The sequence below is a fragment of the Choristoneura fumiferana genome, chromosome 8 (genome assembly GCF_025370935.1).
Source record: "Choristoneura fumiferana chromosome 8, NRCan_CFum_1, whole genome shotgun sequence".
Lineage (NCBI taxonomy): Eukaryota > Metazoa > Arthropoda > Insecta > Lepidoptera > Tortricidae > Choristoneura > Choristoneura fumiferana.
The window spans coordinates 8858063-8875549 of NC_133479.1; the positions used below are offsets into that span (position 1 = coordinate 8858063).

The following is a 17487-nucleotide window of genomic DNA, read 5'->3' on the forward strand; positions in this document are numbered from 1 at the left end:
CGGCGCAGCGAGGGGGCTGGCAAGACACGCAACTCACAAATACCTACTAAATAATAAATAAAACGCTATGCAGGTTGTATAGAATTTTTACTTCTTTATGCGTTTCATTGGATATTACAAAATGTGTAACTAACCCACATCGATATTCTTACAAACGCCTAGTTACTTTTATTATTTTTCTATAATTGAAGTCAAATTAAGACTAACTACCACAATTACGTCAAACTGATCTGCATAAATGCCACTGATTAAAGACCTTAATTAATGGCGTTTAGCGCGTATCTATCTACCCATAAGATCCCGTTTTTATAACCATTTCAGGGCACTATATAGAGTAGTTACTTGACTGTCGCTGCAACGTTGCCTAGCGAAATATTGCGAATATATCAAGTTTTGTTAATGATAAACCAAACTTACATAGCATGACGTAAGGGGAAAATTTGTTTATGAGGTAATATAACAATAAATGGAAGTCAAAGTACAAGGACGGGACAAAGTCTAAAATAGACAAAATTGTTTGATCAACGAAACCTCCACACATTCTAAGATAAGACCGGTATAATAGCTACACATAATAATATTATGTGTCCTTTTTTTATAAATACACAAAGAAACGGTAAAACATTAACATGTAACTACTTTAAATGTAAAACAATAGTAGTAATTAAAAGTGGTGAAAATATTAGATTAGAATAGATTTTTCACGAAGAACCTAGTCCGGTCTAACCTAACTCAAGTTTGTGTATCAAAGTTGGTTATGAATTAAAGCAAATCAAAACGGAGTAACAGTCTCAAAATTAATCTAGTAAAGTTGAGCCGATAGACAAACTTGCAGCGTTAAATGGTAGCTTCGCTTTGAAACGAAGCTCGTGCGCAGTTAGTTAATTATTAATAAGTAATATCTGAAAACAACGGTCTGACAAATGTACAGAAAAACCATTTGCTGAAACAAAACATTTTTTATTTAACACACACAACAACCACCTCGTGTGTGTGTGCGACTAACTCAAGTTTTCACTCCAGGGCTAAGTCATAATATTTTATAAAGACGTCAAATGTTCAAAAAAAATATTTTAACTTAACAAGCTTCCGAGTAAAATATATTAAATACACGACAAGGAAACATCTGCACGAGACAATAAATACAGGTTATGGAAATTCAAACTTACTGATATACACCACGTGCATACGATGTATCGCCACCATGCTAGCCGTGCACCGATACATTGTATTGCCTGACAAAAAGCATTTTGTATACGTAAATGCAGATACAATATTTCTTATAGTACATACTGTACTGGAGGGACAACGCCTTTGTTATTATTTTTACAGTTAGTACTTTCCCCATTTGAAATTAATAATACCACATAAAAAAGTGGAAAAGCTCTTTTCTATTTACAATGTTGAACTCATTTGACTGATGGGTGGGTGGGTGACTCCGCTAATCGCTTTCATACATATTTGCGCTGTTGGGCCCACCCATTTAACAAACTAAACAAATAAAGTATCACTGACCGCTACATGACAAATGAATATTTATGGTTAATTGTTACCAAAACAGTATCACAAAATCTAAAAGTATGTTCAAGCAAAGGTCCGATTTATCATGTCTATATTGATTTATCGATGGCGTAAGTAGTTGTATGAGCGAGTTCACACTTCAGTGCTGATATACTTACTGTATACCGTGTGTAAATACCGTGCGCTGAATAAACAGCGATATCATAAAACGGACCGCTGCATTGTGTGAACGTACCCTGCCTGACACTTAACAGATCACTCTGTACTTACTGCCTGAATACTTCAAATACAATAAACAAGTGCCTATATTCAAAACAAACATAAGTGCATTTTTAACTAATTCATTACACCTCATTAAGTTTGGCCACAGATGACTTACTGCCACACTCACGAAACTTTGATTAATATTTAATTATATAGATCCGATTATTCTTACAAAAAAAATGGGCCATGTTTCTGAATTAGCACTTAATTGAGTTCTTTGAATACGGCAGTTAACTCAATCTTTGCTATTATCGTGCTCCTTAAATAAAAAAGGCAATCACAAAAGAATCAAACCAGATGTCACAAAACAGTACGCATAACGGTTAACGGTTACTTAAATGACTATTAAGCCAATCTTGAAAATAATAAATACTTGTCACCGCGTTCTTCGCCTTTTTTAAGCAAGATATAGGATTTTACTAAAACATGACTTTTGGATCTTAATATCTCGTCGTGTTGACAACTACAGAGTGTACAATTGCTACTTATCCAGCGAGGTAACAATTAGCGTAATTTATATGGATAGAAAATAGTTCTTATATGCAATTAGTTATTGCTATTTTGTAATGATTAGATCACAACTGATGTATCGACTACATTACTATAATACCTCTTTAGGGATTACAATGGAGATTTCTGACAGGGTATAATATATATATATATATACCCTGTCAGAAATATATATGTATTATATATATAAAAGACTGACTTTGGCAGTAACTATCATTTTATATAATTCTCTGCATACATACTCGTTTAGTTTTTGAACTCCTAAGTGGTAGCGCGACAATGTTATTCGTTTAGGTTTGATGCTAGATTTTTATTTATTATACTATAATCGGCCTTACCTTCGATCAATCATACCCAAGATTTAACATCAGCCTTGAGAATGTAAGCCGGCAAAACAGAGGCCTATTGTCCAACACACTTGAGAATCACAATCGTTTTCACTACTTTCTGTCGCACGGCATAAGACGAGGTAGAAAGAGATGGTGAACGCGATTCGAAAATCAGCGCGTTAGACAATACAGCATTTGTTCTCAAAATGACTGAGAAATCTTCTGCACAGTTATGCGCTGACCATCGAAGCAAATCGGTGCCTCAAATAATAACACTCACAAAACCACTAGGAATGATAGTCGTACTTTTAGTGAGTAGGTTTTCAATCTATGTTATTTCTACTTGTTTAAGCCATTTTGATATTTGATAAAGAAATGCATAATCGTCGGAGAATGAAATATTGATTAGCTCAAATTGGATACATTAGGATGTATTTCGTTTTCGTAAATATAAAAATCATATGACAGATAGCGGAAAACATGCATATTATACTCTCTTGCTCACATTTTTCTCAAACAAGCAAGAGGGAAATATGATTTTAGCTTCTCTCTCGTGTCGTCTACTGTAGTAAATTATCAAAAGATAGAGCATTACGACAGACAGACAGACAGCGGAAACAAAAGCTTGTAATATTAAAATTGTATAGTTCAGAACTTCAGAAAATCAACTCCGTTCCATACTGTTCTGTAGTTCTCACTGTCTTAGTGTCATGTGGCATAACGAACCCAACGTGACTGAAAATACAGTTGTTCTAAGTGGATTTTAATAGTTATATCTTGTGAAAATAATTCCTGTTCGCATAGCTATCGTGTTTTGGAATACTGTCTATACATCGCGACATAAGTTTGTAAAGTTCGAAGTGTAACAAGATCAAACAGTTGGATACTTAAATCAAAGTTATAACTTCTTAACTTAAAGTTTAATTTAGACTAATATGATTATGGTGGTTCGGTTTGTTGTTATTAGGTTTGTATAATAAATACATTGGGTTCAATAATTCAATTTGCGTTTGTAGGTAATATGCTATATCTGGAGTATAACCTATCAAAGGGCCTTATGTATAATTTTACATTATGAATTAAGTTCGTATGCTATATGTACATATTGAAGCACGCACTTGCCAGCCGGGGTCAATGATGCCGCGGATAGTGGTGCCCGTTGTTGTATCTGGAACAATCACATGTAGTAAGACGTAAGTCGATTGAATTGATTTCATTTTTAGGGTTCCGGAGCCAAAATGGCAAAAACGGAACCCTTATAGTTTCGCAATGTCTGTCAATGGACAATAAAAAAATCCAAAAAAAAATTTTTAGGGTACCTCCCATGGACGTAAAGTTAGGGTGTTTTTTTTTCTCATCCAACCCTATAGTGTGGGGTATCGTTGGTTAGGTCTTTTAAAACCATTAGGGGTTTGCTTAGACGATTTTTCGATTTAGTAATTTTTTTGCGAAATATTCAACTTTAAAGTGCAAATTTTCATGAAAATCGAGCATTCAAAATATGAAAAAATTCAAGATGGTAGTAAGTATATCAAACTTTCAAGGAAAACTATAACGGCTAAGTTTGCTTGAGAATTATTAGTAGTTTTACTCTTAAATAGCAGCCTAAGGTATAAAATATACCTAAACTTGGAAGATTCCGTATAAAATACGAAATCCTCAGAAAAATATTACTTAATTTTTTCGTAATGGCTACGGAACCCTATTTTGGGCGTGGCCGACACGCTCTTGGCTGGTTTTTTAGGTAATACATCTTGTCGACTACATTAAATGTTTGTATGAGAATAGTATTTCTAAAAATTTCACCATTGATAACTAGATATCAGAAAGTGAAGAGCATTGTTGACGGTCAATCTAAAACTGCATACAACCATTGTCGTTTAGTAAAGAAATTTTTACAATTAAAACTTAGGAAAAGGTGAGCTTTTTGGTAATTCTGCCAATGTCGACGCTGACTAAAAGACGGCTTATAGGCGATCGAATTGGTCGATAATCTGCAGGTTTTCGATGGGATAACTACCAGCTACATCTACAATAAAGATACACTAGAATTTAACATCTAATCGACAAATGACGTAATATCGAATGAGTTTTGATGACTCTTTAGATCATAAATAGTTGTTTATTGTATAAATTAAAGATAAATAAACTGCATCAGTTTATCAGTCCCTCAGTATATTTAGTGTTGTTACCTGTTATTAAACCGCTTGTAGTTGTTGTGGTGCTTGTTGAACGTGTGCGGCGGCCGGCGCTCGCCGCGGTACCTGAAGTTGCCCCCCCAATGAGGCTTGTTCTGCTTTTCCTATCAAGCAAAATTAGTTTAGATTATTGCATTGTATAAAATGGTGTATAAAGCCCCAAATGCTGAACATTGTAAATTGTAAGAATGACTTTCTGACATTGGCGAAGACAGTCTTTCCAAAAGCACTGGTAATCTCTATGAGAATGCAAGCCCATTGTGTTTTTTTTTTATTCGACTGGATGGCAAACGAGCTAGGTGGGTCTCCTGATGGTAAGAGATCACCACCGCCCATAAACATCTAGAAAAAAAAGTAACAATTTGGGATCGAGAGGGCAAAAATTTATTAAACTGGCTTGAACACTGACCTGGAAGGGATTATAATGCCTGTTGTTGCTGAACCGGTTGTTGTAGTGGTGAAACGTCTTGAGTTTTTTGGCGCGGCCGCGATCCATCTCGTCGGCCGCTTCGTGCGCGCGCTTGCGTTCCTCGCGACGCTCTTCGAATACCTATCAACAAACAATACTTGTAATCGCGTTGGTGTCAACGTTTCTTATTATCAAGAGGTCTTTTTTTTAAAGTTTGATACTCATTTGCAGGCCAAGCATTGAATTCAAGTTGCTGATCCGAGGCGAGATTTAACGATTGTTATCTTATAATGGTCGTGTCATAGGCGTGTATGGGGTCAATTCCAAGGTAGACAGCGTTAGTTTGCGCTGCAGCACCGCGCCGCAACCAACCACATAAGGGTACCAAGGGGTAAGTGCACTGCCTACCCTGCTCATACTCAATGCACGCCTCGGATCATAGCTACTGTTTTTGCTTCTTTGCGAAGCGCAAGGTTGTCTTTTACCTTCATCGATTATTTAGTTAGATGTTCGCCACATGTGCTACCTGTCTCGACATCACGCTGTGTGTTCCGCTCCACGTGTTGACAGGCGCTCCGTAGCCGCGGTGGGACAACACCTGCAGCTGGCGCGCGGTTTCGGCCGCCGCGAGCGGGCCGGCCGCGGGGGCGGGGGCGGGGGCGGCGGGCGCGGGGGCGGCCGGTGCGGCTGACGACTCGCTGCGGTCGCTCAGCGGGGACATGCTGCTGACGCTAGTGTTCGGACTTGGCTCGTTTTCCGTCCGCCTTTCGTCTTTTTCCTTTACTCTGAGGAGATAATTACAAATTAATATTGGATATGGTTCTGAACAGATTTCCGTATATATATCTAACTAATCGCAGTATTTAATCTCAAAGGTATTATTTAATTACGCAAAAACTATTTAGGAACTGTTACTTTACTCATTTATAGACAGCAAGCGAAAGAGTTCTAAGTGTGAGTGTGGGGTGGGGACTAACTTTTTATTGGTGACGCCGTTGAGGCTCGGGCTGAGTAGCGGGCCGCTGTTCTCACTGGACACAGTCCACACGAGGTGCGTGGCTTTGGTGGCCACGGCAGCGCTTGGCCTGGACTTCCGGCTATCATCTTTACCCTCCTTCCTCCCCCTGTCTTCGCTAACGCGGTCTCGCTCGTCCCCACTCGACTCAGAGTCGTAAGGAACCAACTTCGAACTCGTACTTCCATTCCTTTGTATATGATTCGAAAAATCATTCTTATTCATCTGCTCTTCCAATTTTTCTAAAGGCGACTTCGATTGCTTAACTAGTTTACTCGTCTTTTCAGGGGACTTAACACTAATACTGGGCATCGATCTGAGTTCCGAGCTGGGCTTTTTCGCACCATTCTCCTCGCCACTCGGCCTCTTTATGACGAAACTTATTTTTTTATCTTCATCCAGTCTGCTCGACTTATCTAAACCATTTAATATTTTGGGCTGCGAGACTTTCTCGACTTCGCCGTTCTGTTTCAGGACCCAAGGTTCGGTGTTAGAAGAGGAGGATTCGGAAGACTTGCTGAGGGTGCTGTTGAGGATTATGGGCTTGGGTTCTAATTTAGTTGGTTCCGTGGAGGTAGGAGGTTTACGTTCGTCACTTCGGTAGGCGAGTTTGAGGGGGCTCTTGTCTCTATGGAGGATATTGTCGGGGAGTTGCGGTCCATAAACGGCGCTGGAGCTGGCGGCGGCGTGCGGAGAGTGGGGGGAGTGCGAGGGGTGCGCGGGGTGAGGCGCGTCGTCGCCGGCGTCCTTCTCGAAGAACATGATGTATGCGTTGGTGGCGAGCACGGCAGACAGCGGCAGCGCCCGCACGGACGAGTCGTCGAACTGGCAGTACTGCCCGCCGGGCGCCTGCCCCAGCGCCGTGTAGTGCCCGCAGTTCTGCGACGGGCCCAGGTGTGTCACCAGGCTGACTAACTTATATGACTGTGGACAAATAATGGTTATAAGTATTTAGATTTCAATTAACAGTATTAGGGAAATATCACTTAACAATTGAGTGTTGTGAACTCTGAACTCATAAAATAAATAAAAATTGTGTTCTGATTGATCTATCACTTGTCATACAATTTAATTGAACTTATGGTTAGCTACAGCACCATGTGTCAGGTAGCTAAAGCACAGGTGACATTCAAATTTAATTATATATTTCATAAAGTTTACCAATTGTTGATGACTATTCTTGTTGAACATGTACTTGTTGAGAGATATTTTCTTTCTGAACTGCACATGTTTTGACAATTTCCCTCCCACTAGAGAGAACCTTTTCAAAGCGATGCACAGAACCATCGGGGCGCGCTCGACGAAAAACTGTTTTGTTGCCGATACCTAAAATAAAATATGCTATTATAATAATGTTATTATAAGTGTTATATTTTATAATAATGTTTAAATATAAAACAAATTTAATACCTTCTTATTACATGCTTCACATTTATAACCTAAGTCTTCTAGCCTTTCTCTGGAGAAGAATGAATCCAATGCTTCATCTAATGTTGAATGCTTCCTTATATCTAATAGTAAGTCCTGAAACAGACAAAACATAATTTCAGTTATATTACTAACTAGAATTTACCCGCGGCTTCGCACGCGTAAACAATTCGATCTGGTAGTTACAATTGAAATTACGGGATTTTACAAAATTCCATTGGGAAATCCCAAAATTTATATTTCATGACTCTCAGCGGTTGTTATTTCTTAGATTTTATCCCTATCCCGTGGGAATATCGGGATAAAAGTAGCCTATGTGTTATTCCAGATGTCAAATCCGTCCAAAACAAACACACACACACACACACACACACACACACAAACTTTCGCATTTATAATATAAAGTAAACTTTCGCATTTATAATTATAACACAATAAGTAGGATAAGAAGGATTAGTAGAATAGTCAGTCACCTGCTTATAGATCTAGTGAATAATGTTTTTTCATTGTATCAAGATACCTAAATACGAACTTTTCCGACAACATTACATTTTTCATTACTTACATTATTCATTACTTCTGTACAAAAACAGTGATAATAAAAAATCACAAAAGGTTTACGAACACTGTTTCTTATGCATATCTACAAATCTGCAACTGGAGTGCCGAAAATGCCGATAGGCGTCTAATTTAGCTTTCCCTGGATGCCGCTGACGCCGATGGGCGTCTGTTCTGCAGAAGCGTCGGCATCGCAGCAAAGTACGTAATCTGGCGCGCGGCAATGAATGGGTTAAAGAGCTTTACAGACTGCAATGCAGGATAATGAATAGATTTCTTTTTTCCTGAATGGCAACACTGGCATAAATAATAGATCGCTCGTTTTTAGCTCGAAATTCGAACTTGTGATTTTATTTTGCTTAATATACAAAATGTACACACCCAATATCATATTTTCTCAAGTTTTTCGCGATTCCCAAGTTCAAAGAAACGAATTGCTTTGAAATTCCAGAGAAATAATGCGTTGTTTGGGAGAAACATGTCAAAATGGTGTTGTAGAGCGCCATCCTGCTCAGTCTCGTTTTTTTTCCCCGTTCTGGTGGTTCACTTTTATATTATAGATGTTATGGATTGTATGTAAGGTAAAAATGTTAAAAAAATTGATGTGGACGAAACAACACCGCCTAACTAATAAATCTAAAACATGCAACTTAGGAGATTTGGCTAGGGAGGTGCTAAGGTTTTCAATTGCATGTCAAATATCTATCAGTTAGGAGATATTGGTTCTTCATTGTTGAAATAAGAAACATTCATCAACAAGTAATTGACGCTATGGACTCACCTGAAAATGCTGGTAGGTGGTTGAGAGATGGTGGCATGCCAGACATCTCACTGTAGAACGTAAGTATCCACCAAGGATTTGGTTGAGGGGTGTAGTTTCCTTGCTGAATTGGTCCAGCTTGTCAGAATTGACAAAGCGGGACAAATAACATTTTTCCATCGCTTCTACAAGATACCTGGAAGTAAAGTTAAAATATTCATCAACATGGGAAAACATTTCAAAGAGCAATTTTAATGATCTATGTCAGTTCAACGAACTATGTTAGAATTCTTTTTACATTTTGACAAAAACATTACTTACTGATTGTATCAAATGTTTGTATCCATTTAGTTAACAAATTTTACTATTTCTAAAAATATGTAAAGGAAGTAGGTAAAAAAAGAGGAAGGCAAAAAAAATGATGGTCTGACGAAATTAAAATAGTAGCAGGCCCATTATGGCAGAGAACAGCTAAAATAAGGGAAGAGTGGAAAAATCTGGAAGAGGCCTTTGTGTCTCAAAGACACTTCGACACCTAAACTACCTATCTATAAAATTATAAAATAAAACTATTGTATAAATGTTGGAAAAGCCAAAGTCAAAGTATCTTTATTTGTCAACATAGGTGGTTAAAATATACACAAGGTGTCACAACGTAATTGGTATCATGTATCACTATGTTTCGCCTTTCGAAAAAAGGCTATAATAATAATAATAAATGAAGTTGATTAATTTTGATTTCAATTTTAGTTCTAATTTTACTATTAGCATCACAAAATGTGTTACTAGAATTCAAATACTTATATTGAACATTGTTTAAAGTGGAATCACCCAGACAATTGTCACATCACAAACCACAGGTTAAAAGATTAACATAGTTTAAATGTATTAATGAATGTGGCAATTACTAAATTTATATTGTAAATACCTCAGAAACTCATGAGCATCTTCCTGTCGGCCCGGCGTGAGATGCCTGCAAATGAGTCTTAACTTTGAATACACCTGCCAAGGCTTGATAGGGGCTCCTCCACTCTTCTGGGTTGCAATTAAGGTAGCACGCATTCCACAAATAACACAGGCTTCTGAAATTAGAAAATAATAATCATTTTAGTCAATATACTACAGCATAGCAATATTACTTACTACAGCAATTACATAGAAAAACCTTTTTTTTTGTGCAAGTCTGATAAATACTGAAATTTTAAGTATTTTTTTTTTATTTATTCAGAAAGAAACAAACAGTCACATTGGTAGAATAGTAACCATAACACAATGAGTATAAAATAGACCTATAGGTTTTCTAAATTGTATAGATACAAAAATGTTAACAAAATATGTGACAGCAACCAGTCAAGCAAACAGTAACTGAAGGAGATGGAATACATTATTACTATACAATGCATGTTTACTATTATAATTGTTAAACAAACATACAAGTAATAAAAACAAAACATTTCATAATAATTTTATGGTTCTTTAAGTTGGTCTAAATGGAATTATCTATTGGTCACAATAATAACAAAACAAATAAGATAAAATTATTTACCCTGTTGATTACATTTTTCAGCATGTGTTCCCTCGGAGACTAGCCAGTTGGCAAAGGCAGGAACGTGGAAAAGTGCCTGCAGTGTGGAGTTCAAGTAGCATGTGTTGCCCACGTTTTGCATGCCGGCGCCCGCCGCCCATGCACCCTGCCAGCCCAGCTGCACCTTCTCCACAGGATACAACACACGCTTTGGTTTTGGTAAGCCATCTTCACTTTTGTTACCTTCTGAAAACAACAATTAATTATAAACATTTTTTTTATCTATATTCATGATCGATACAATCTAAAATTATCATTATTTCGTAGAAATAACAGCCTGATAAACAGCAGACGCGAGGGAACGTCGACGTAATAGTAAATACAGTGTGACACCAATCGCAAAATATAACCTCTCATTGCTCTTATCACTACGACACATGTAAGATTATAAACATTCCTATTGACAACTGATGTGAAGGAGTAGTACCGAATAATTACCTGAATTCTGATTTACTGCATTTCCATCTTTTTTCAGTAATTTACCATCCAACACTGGCTTTTTAGGTCGGATCACCACGTACTTAGATTTCAGTCCATCGAGAACGTTACTCTGGTAATCACCAGATTCTTCAAATTCTATCTTTGAAAGAAGCACACTCTTTGCAGAAGAATACAGTCTACTGTCCAGTAAAGATGAACTTTGGGATTCATCTGCGGTTAGAGACAAACGCAATGCGCTTGATACTGGGTCGCAAATGGAAGCGGGCATTTTACCTCCAAAACTGCACTATCACTTCACAAAAATACAACACAACACATTATATTTTAGCCATGTCCGCTAACAGTCTTTGTCAAACATGTTTTTAAACACACTTAATTCCCGTAAAAACATGTGTATTTCAAAAAATTTAGCAGTACTGAAAACGGAAAGGAAAAGAACAACCCAACGTCATTTGTCACACGCGCACGAAAAGAAAGCTACGGTCGAGAGGAGCGCGATCGCCAATCGCCACCGATAGAACTAACCAATCACGTCGCATATATTTTACCACAGACAGGCTACACAGTATACGCTGCTTTTGTTTGCCGCCTTTGCTTGCCGCATGCCGCATTTTCGATTTGCTGCGACTGTCAGGTTAACGACACCGATGTTTATTATTGTTTCCATTATTTTCCTTTATTTTCAAAAGAAAAAGCAACGTACAGATGACTATTTTTTTATGCTTAATTAAGATAAAAAATCTTCTTGGCCTTCTTATCGGGCTGCGTAGCTATTGATTCATTACGTTTGGAATCAATATGATTTTCTTTCATTTCTTTCTACATTTCCAAAAAGCAAGGCAACTGTGTTGCAAGTAAAAAAATAATGCACCGGAAGTTTTTTTTTTAACACTGGCCATTTTCTTTTTTAATCCATAGACTAAAGACACTGTAGGGTTTGCTGTACTTCTGTAGTGACATTTGTCAAAGTCAGCAAAATTGCTTCCCGTCACCTTGTTCTTTTCTTTGATTGAGAAATTACTGGATATGAATGGATATATTTTAATCCATTGAAATATCGAAAAGCACTTAGTCATTATTTCAGGGAATAATACTTGTATCTGCTTAGTAAATGCCGCATTACTAAGTAGACAATCGAAGTAGGTAGCCGTTTCAGTTGTGCGCGCCGGTGAAATTGTGATCATGGCGAATCCGTCATCAGGCGTTGGTATGCATTTAGATTATTCTTATTGATGTAAATCATATTTTCTAATCGATAAACTTGGTGATATTCGGTTATTAAGCACTGTGACTCTTTGTTCGTATAATTTATCCACTTTTTGTTGTGCAGTGGTTCCTCGGAACTTTCGTCTTCTTGAAGAACTTGAGCAAGGTCAGAAGGGAGTGGGCGATGGAACTATTTCTTGGGGCCTCGAAAGCGATGATGACATGACTCTTACTCACTGGACTGGCATGATAATTGGCCCCCCTAGGGTAATTTGTTTTCTGTATTATTTTTGTATTTTTTTTTGTTTGCTGCATGTACTCAACTGTACCCTGAAATTTACTTTAAATAGTCATTTAAATGCAATGATATACTGAATACCTACATAGTGAATACTTACTGAAAAACCATAGGTTTTCTTAATTGTTAGAGGTTATGGTGGTAATTTAGTAATCTAACCTTTGCCAAGAATGTAGGTATCGGAATGTCCTTATAATTTTTATTTAGACTATAAATGTCTTTCAAGAGTAAGATATTTTTTGGAAAATATTAAGGTAATAGGAATATTTACCTACTTCATTATTTTATAGTAGCTATCAATGGTTAGAGCTTTAAATTAGTTCAAGCTTTACACACAACAACAAATTACAGTAGTGTAGTATGATACTAGCTGAATTAGAAAAGTCAATTGTATGAAATTGTAATGCCACATGTTTTTTCTTAATGAAATTGTCTGAATTAATAATTGGTAGTAACACTCAAATTGTCAAACATAGCATTCTTGAATAACTCAAAAGAAATCTAACTCCTGATTGATATAGGCTTTGGACACTTGTAGAAATTGTGTCAGTGTCTGAGCCAACCAATGTCTGTAAGGCATTAGTTAAGATAATTAACATTATGTTTTGATCAATGTATACAAATGTTTTAGTTCACCTCTCATAAGTTAATATCATCAGCTTAATATATATACTGAGTGGCAAAAAATTTGGCCCTCAAATGTATGCAGTAATTGCTGTGCATATTTAGCTGAGTATATTTTCTAACAGTTTACTTCTTTGCAGACTCCGTATGAAAATAGGATGTATTCACTTAAAATTGAATGTGGCACTCGGTACCCTGATGAACCACCAACTGCTCGATTTATATCTAGGATCAACATGAACTGTGTCAACAGTCAGACTGGACTTGTGAGTATAACAAATATGGAATAATGTAACCTCATAAGTATGAGCATACTTCATAAGTCAAAGTCAAAATATCTTTATTCAATTTAGGCTATAACAAGCACTTATGAATGTCAAAAAAAAAAACTTCCACCGGTTCGGAAAAACCTCTGTTGAGAAGAATCCGGCAAGAAACTCAATGAGGTACATTTTTTTTAAACAGATTTACAATATTATTAAATGCTATCTATACATCACAAGTAGGTCATCACAACTTTATATTTAACACAATAGGTTCGCTATTTGAAGGGGACAAATCAATTATAAAAATAAGTACTGAATGTACTGGTATGTGAAGTATAAATTTTTCAATGAAATGTATGTTTAAAAAAAACAGGACTTATATAAAAACCTAGAAACAGGTTTCAATGGCATCCAAAACTATTTTGGAAAAACTTTTTAACAAAAAAATTAAACTGCTGCAAAAACTGAAAAGCAAAAATAATAATAAACCTTTTTTTTATCTTAATCTAGGTACCAGTTAAAGTTGGTGCCTCAGCATGAGCCAGGAGGAGTGATAGAAGCCCATCAGGCAGACAGCTTTAGGTCAACTCCTGCTGGCTAGTACTGAGGCACCAACTTCAAACTGGTACCTAGATTAAGGTTAAACAAAAAGGCTTATTATTTTCAGTTTTGCAAGCAGTTTAATTTATTTGCTAAAAATTGTTTATTTTGTTATTTTTTTCGAGTTTATACCCTATCTGATGTTTTTTTATCAAAATCGGCCTACTGATATACTCAGGTCATACTTAACAGTCTACTGTACAGATAATCATAACTTAAGATTTTTAATATTGATATGGTCACTCACTATAAGATGTTGTTAGGTAAGCTAATTACGTAATTACTTAAGACAAAAGGAAGGAACTTATGTAGGGAATGAATAAATTAACCCACTTGGTATTACATGGATCTCACAACTTTTTAGTCATATGGTAGAAGAACTGAGTGGCTAGACTTGTTTTTTTTTACAAGTTATGTTTTTGATGGCATTTTTTTTTACCAATTGACAAATATTACACATTTATTAAGCAAACAATGGTACAGTTTGACACAGATATGTGGGTGACATTTGCATGAGGGAGGAATTAATTTTATTTACATATTACTAAATTATTCTTCTTAGCTTTATATTCATTATCATCATCAGCCGGAAGACATCCACTCCTGAACAAAGGCGGTGGCCCCGAGAACGCCACAATTAACAACAACTCACTTTTGACTTTTTAGTTATTTTTTGCCTTCTTTAGTTTTTTTTGTTTTTTTAGGCAAATGTATTCAGCAATCATCATTTTCATTTATTTATTGTGCATATAAGTTCAGGTATTCCCTTGAAGATGTGAGAGCTGGTGGATGGTCCACCTCTCTACAAACGCCACCTTCTCCCTCCAAAGATCTGATTATAGTCTTGCAACTGATGGCAGATAATAGTAATAATAATGAGCATGGAAGACCGCAAGAACATATGGAAGAGCAAGGAGCTACATGGGCAGTTTTACAAGGCCCTAACAGGGCCTGATATAAACCTTCTCGCGTCAGTGGGCTGGTTACGTTTCGGGGATATCTAGGGAAATCAAGGGTTTTTTGTGTGCAATTGCTGACGAAGTTATCATGACAAACACCTATCAGAGATATATCCTGAAGGACGGTACAGTCGACAGTTGTCGGGCATGTCGCCGTCCCGGGGAGTCACTCTGGCATATTATCTCCGGTTGTTCTCTCCTTGCTATAACGGCGAGTATTTGCACAGACTTAACTTAGTAGCCAGCATTATCCACCAGCAACTTGCTTTTCGATACGGCCTTGTGGACTCCGAGGTGCTGTACTATAGGTACGTCCGTCCCTACGCCAGTTCTCGAAAATGATCATGCCAAACTATTGGGATCAATCTGTCGTCACGGAAAGGACTATTGTAGCCAATAAGCCTGATATCGTGCTGGCAGATCGACCAAAACGCCAAGCAGTGCTCGTCGACATCACCATCCCACATGACGAGAACTTCGTGAAGGCCGTGAAGGACAAACTCAGCAAATACCTTGATTTGGCTCACGAGGTGATCACTATGTGGGATGTAGACTCGACGAACATTAATTATTTTTTAACTTAATTTGGTTTTAATTTAATTTATATTGATGTATGGGTTACCAAAATGACCTGAAATAAATGATTTTTATTTTATGTATGTATGTTTAGGTCTTAGTTTGTAGGTTATATTATAAGTTTAGGTTAATTTTTCTATCATTTGATCTATGTATATTTTGTGTTGTTGATAATAATAATAAAATGAGTAAACTATATTTATTCCTTAACAATCGGAATAGGATTTTTAAGGTTTTTGAATTTTTTGTCTTCTAAATATATATGTGGTTTTATGTATTTATTTTTAGGGAACATTCAATCAACAGGTCTAAGGTATTGTGGTGTTCAATAAAGAATAAAGAGTAATTGTATTGTGTCAATTAATTTATCTAAGATACTAGTGGCCTACCTCTAAATATAAAGATAATATAGATTTAAAATAATTAGTGATAAGCATTCTGAAAAGGTTGATTAGGTAGTTTCTATCAATGAACTGAGCCGTCTTTGGTTTGTGCAGGTGGATAATAGACAAGTCCCGATCCTCGCGCGGTGGCAGCGCGACTACACGATCAAGACCGTGCTGCAGGAGCTGCGGCGTCTGATGACCCTCAAGGAGAACATGAAGCTGTCGCAGCCCCCAGAGGGCAGCACCTTCTAGTTCCTCACAGTACCCATGTCTCCACGGACCCAATCTACTCTGAACCACCATTCTTAGGCATGGTTTGCTACCATCCTTTTATCTTACTGATGTGGTCCTTTAATTTTATCCTATATCGACTCAGGTTCCGTATCTCATGCATTTATCCGTTTGACTCTGTTCGGTTTCGTATTTCAAGGTAGATTGGGTGGATAGAATTTGTAAGGATCATTTTTAAGTGGCTCCTAAGAACTCACGTAAAGGGTGACACCCATTTATTTATCATATTACCTAAATTATTGTGGCCTTTAAAAAAGTTAAACTTGCTTTTGGTATTATAAGGCTAGTTTTACCATCTGTACTTTAGGTATGTGATTTTTACCTTTATTTATGAACAAATGGAGTTAAAGCGACGTGTGTGCTTCTAACGGCTTAACTTGTTCATAGAAGAGGCATTTTAGAATTGCTTTTTTATTATCTCATGTCGTATTTAAAATTAAATAGTTTAATTTGTCTTTTTGTAAAATTAAAAATAATATCTTGTAACAGGAATAATGCAAGAAGAAATAGCTTATTTTTTCTTGTAATCACATGATCAAGTGTAAAATATTTAAGGAAATGATTTATTTCTTAGGCACATAAGATAAAGTACTACTGGTTAATTATAAAGCTTTGCATATTTTAAATGTTTCTTTAAATATACACAAGCATTATTATATTAGGTACTGGCCACTGGTGGGCAGGGCCCTGGTTTGCTGTTAAGCTTGTAAACTTAAATCTACACATTAGCTCCAATTTAACCACTATTCGTGAATTATTGTGACAACCAAATGCTAAGTCAACTTGTTTCATAGCATTAATATTTTTACCAATGTATAACTAGCAAAGGTAAATAAATCAAAACTGTCATATATTTCGGTACTATTATTTATATTTTCCCATCTAATAAGTACTAATAACTTTTACGAAGTGTGATAACACTTAAAATTTTGTAACCGTATCGCAAACGGTCAAGTCTAGTCTACATGAGCGTTTTTAAGGTCCAAAGTCCCACAATGAACCCTTACAGTTTCGCCATGTTCGTCCGCCGCGGCTTAGTTAGAAACTAGATTACCGTAATTTTGCATAAGTATGTGTGCTAAGCTAACCACACCGACCAAGTAGGAAAAATTCTTAGGGTACAGCCAGCAGCAGAAGAGGATGAGCGGTTACGGTGCTCAAAATATCGTACGCATTTATTGTCGTGTGCTGCATGCTCTAAGTCTAATATTAATTCGAATTGTTTAAATGTTCTCATAAAGTGAATTTAATGTAATTATTTTG

The 17487-nt window shown here is 36.7% G+C and overlaps 2 protein-coding genes across 3 annotated transcripts; one reads left to right on the top strand and one right to left on the bottom strand.

Annotated features, from left to right (window-relative positions):
• Positions 1 to 70: 70 nt before the first annotated feature.
• Positions 71 to 11531, bottom strand: scny (ubiquitin specific peptidase 36). Of its 2 annotated transcripts, none has more exons than XM_074091022.1 (11): positions 11016 to 11531; positions 10539 to 10760; positions 9921 to 10074; positions 9014 to 9188; positions 7657 to 7770; positions 7408 to 7572; positions 6209 to 7170; positions 5758 to 6016; positions 5232 to 5372; positions 4817 to 4926; positions 71 to 3792 (listed from the first exon to the last, which is right to left on the bottom strand). In XM_074091022.1, exons 1-11 carry the CDS (start codon positions 11284 to 11286, stop codon positions 3756 to 3758), a joined length of 2610 nt encoding a protein of 869 aa, XP_073947123.1. In that variant the 5' UTR covers positions 11287 to 11531; the 3' UTR covers positions 71 to 3755. The 2 variants fall into 2 exon arrangements, with proteins under 2 accessions (XP_073947123.1, XP_073947122.1); XM_074091021.1 differs by having other exon boundaries at positions 10539 to 10763.
• A 426-nt stretch (positions 11532 to 11957) lies between these two features.
• Uev1A (Ubiquitin-conjugating enzyme variant 1A) lies at positions 11958 to 17077 on the top strand. Its single transcript, XM_074091023.1, has 4 exons — positions 11958 to 12225; positions 12349 to 12491; positions 13287 to 13412; positions 16045 to 17077. Exons 1-4 carry the CDS (start codon positions 12201 to 12203, stop codon positions 16183 to 16185), a joined length of 435 nt encoding a protein of 144 aa, XP_073947124.1. The 5' UTR covers positions 11958 to 12200; the 3' UTR covers positions 16186 to 17077.
• Positions 17078 to 17487: the final 410 nt, after the last annotated feature.